The 2,538-nt window shown below is 41.5% G+C and overlaps 1 protein-coding gene across 1 annotated transcript in view; it reads left to right on the top strand.

Annotated features, from left to right (window-relative positions):
- The first annotated feature begins 362 nt into the window (after positions 1–362).
- The window catches only part of LOC112074278 (acid-sensing ion channel 1B-like), an 81,015-nt gene continuing 78,839 nt past the window's right edge, over positions 363–2,538 (top strand). The window contains exon 1 of the mRNA XM_070440457.1: positions 363–510. Within this exon, the coding sequence (XP_070296558.1) occupies positions 429–510 (82 nt within the window). The 5' untranslated portion in view covers positions 363–428. The remainder of the gene's footprint in view (positions 511–2,538) is intronic.

Below are 2,538 nucleotides of genomic sequence, written 5' to 3'. Positions count from 1 at the left end.
AAAGTACTGAGTAAAGTGTCTGAATACTTTGCAAATGTTTTATAATTGTACAAAAATGTCTAAAAACCTGTTTTTGCTTTGTCATTATGGGGTATTGTGATGTCATTATGGGGTATTGTGATGTCATTATGGGGTATTGTGTGTAGATTGATGAGGAAAAACAATTTAATCAATTTAAGAATAAGGCTGTAACGTAACAAAATGTGGAAAAGTCAAGGAGAGTGAATACTTTCCAAATGCAGGGAATAGGGTACCTTGTGGCTTAGGTTATAGTAGTGCCCTTTATTGGTTGGCATTTGAGACACAATGCGTTTTCTTCATTATATTGCGAATTGAAACCATTGGCCTTCTTGTTTCAGATCTTCACCCGTTATGGGAAGTGCTACACGTTCAACTCTGGCCAAGATAACCGGCCGCTGCTGGTGACCATGAAGGGAGGGATGGGTAACGGACTGGAGCTGATGTTGGATATACAACAGGATGAATACCTGCCAGTCTGGGGAGAAACAGGTGAGGAGGGAGGGAGGAGGAGGGAGGAGGGAGGGAGGGAGGGAGGGAGGGAGATAAGCCATGTCTATAACGTGAAACCACTTCAGAAGAATCAACAGAGAACAAACACTAGCTACCTGCTGAGGAAAGGAAGAGAGACAGATAGACAGGTAAGCAAGCTAGTCCACGTAGAATTTATTTTCAAACTCTCCGTTTCGGATCAACTCAATGAATCTGTTTTATAATAAAAGAACATCCTCTCAAAAAACTATCTTTGACATTTCCAAGAGAGATAATATCCTTGGAGAGAGATCAGAATCTTCACACTACACTTTTTGTTCCTCATCAATATGAATCTAGCTCATACTCCACACGGTTGGGAACACAATTGCAGTGAAAACGGTACATTATCGACTCTTTTAAATCAAGTTGAATGGGGGTGGAATTATCGAATGCTTCTTCATTGTCATATAATTGTATCTCTCGTCAGGAACGCTTGTTTTTCTGCAGGAATCAAATGAAAGAATATGGCGGTAATGGAAATCAATGCAGCGCTTCTCTCTGCAACGGTATGTAGATGTCTGTGTGGAAAGGCCTTTCACTCGTCCTCAAAGGGACTATCTGGGAATATGTTTAATGGCCATTTCAATTCTTGATATCTACCCAGCTGATTACCAAAACAACTGCCGGGGAGGAGAAACTAATCTCATCACTGTAGCTTTAAGTCAGAGGCTGCAAAAGTCTTCAGAGTGAGTATGTAGAATTTAACACATGCATACAGTAGCGATTTGCATTTCTACGTCGATTCGCCGTTGGTCTTCCAATATTGAGGCCAAATATAAATGTTTTTTTACAATATTATGGTGACAGTGAAGTGACAGAATATATACAAATACTTAATTTGTTACTACTTTAATAGACATGTAAATGAATTTGTCCCAATACTTTTGGTCCAGTAAAATGCTATGTTCAGAAAATGCTGTCATTTCTAAATGGATGAAAATTCCCTTCAAATAAAGCTGACTGATCCTCTCTTCTTTATCAGAGGCTCACACGGTATTCCAGTCAGGCTCACACGGTATTCCAGTCAGGCTCACACGGTATTCCAGTCAGGCTCACACGGTATTCCAGTCAGGCTCAAAAAAGAGAGAGAGAGGGTACTTTTAATAGAGAGAGAGATATAGAGGATATGGTAATGAGAGATATAGAGATACTGGTAATGAGAGAGAGAGATATAGAGAACTGGTAATGAGATATAGAGATACTGGTAATGAGAGATATAGAGATACTGGTAATGAGAGATATAGAGATACTGGTAATGAGAGATATAGAGTATGGTAATGAGATATATAGAGAGACTGGTAATGAGAGAGAGAGAGACTGGTAATGAGAGAGACAGAGAGAGAGAGACAGAGAGAGACTGGTAGTGAGGACGAGATAGGTACGAGGGAATTCTTCATTCCATTCCCCTATTCCAGAATGTCTTTTAAATGTTTCAATCATTCTAAAACAGTACTCATCCCATCTTTTTTATAGCCACCATGAACACGTACGCATACTAGAAATATTGTTCTATTCTGTTTGACATACTAAATGGCACCGGTTAGTGTTGTGTGTGTGTGTGTGTGTGTGTGTGTGTGTGTGTGTGTGTGTGTGTGTGTTGGTGTGTGTGGTGTGTGTGTGTGGTGTGTGTGTGTGTGTGTGTGTGTGTTGTGTGTGTGTGTGTGTGTGTGTGTGTGTGCGCTAAGCACTTCCCAGGTGGTACATGGTCTCGGGTGGTACATGGCCACTATTACAGCCTCCCATCTGCTCATGATAAATATATGGCTTCCTCGTCGGGGAACAGCCTCTACAAGATGTCAAAAGCGCTCCACAGGGATGCTGGCCCATGTTGACTCCAATGATCCACCCAGTTGTGCCAAGTTGACTGGATGTCCTTTGGGTTGAAACACACAGGACACTTTAATGAAGCGTGAATACCCAGCGACGTTGCAGTTCTTGACTGGCACCTACTACCACACCCCGTTCAAAGGCATTTGTCTTGCCCGT

This window comes from Salvelinus sp. IW2-2015, unplaced genomic scaffold (assembly GCF_002910315.2).
Source record: "Salvelinus sp. IW2-2015 unplaced genomic scaffold, ASM291031v2 Un_scaffold2558, whole genome shotgun sequence".
Lineage (NCBI taxonomy): Eukaryota > Metazoa > Chordata > Actinopteri > Salmoniformes > Salmonidae > Salvelinus > Salvelinus sp. IW2-2015.
The sequence above is the reverse complement of the archived record's forward strand: the minus strand, read 5'-3'. Positions and strand labels throughout refer to the sequence as shown.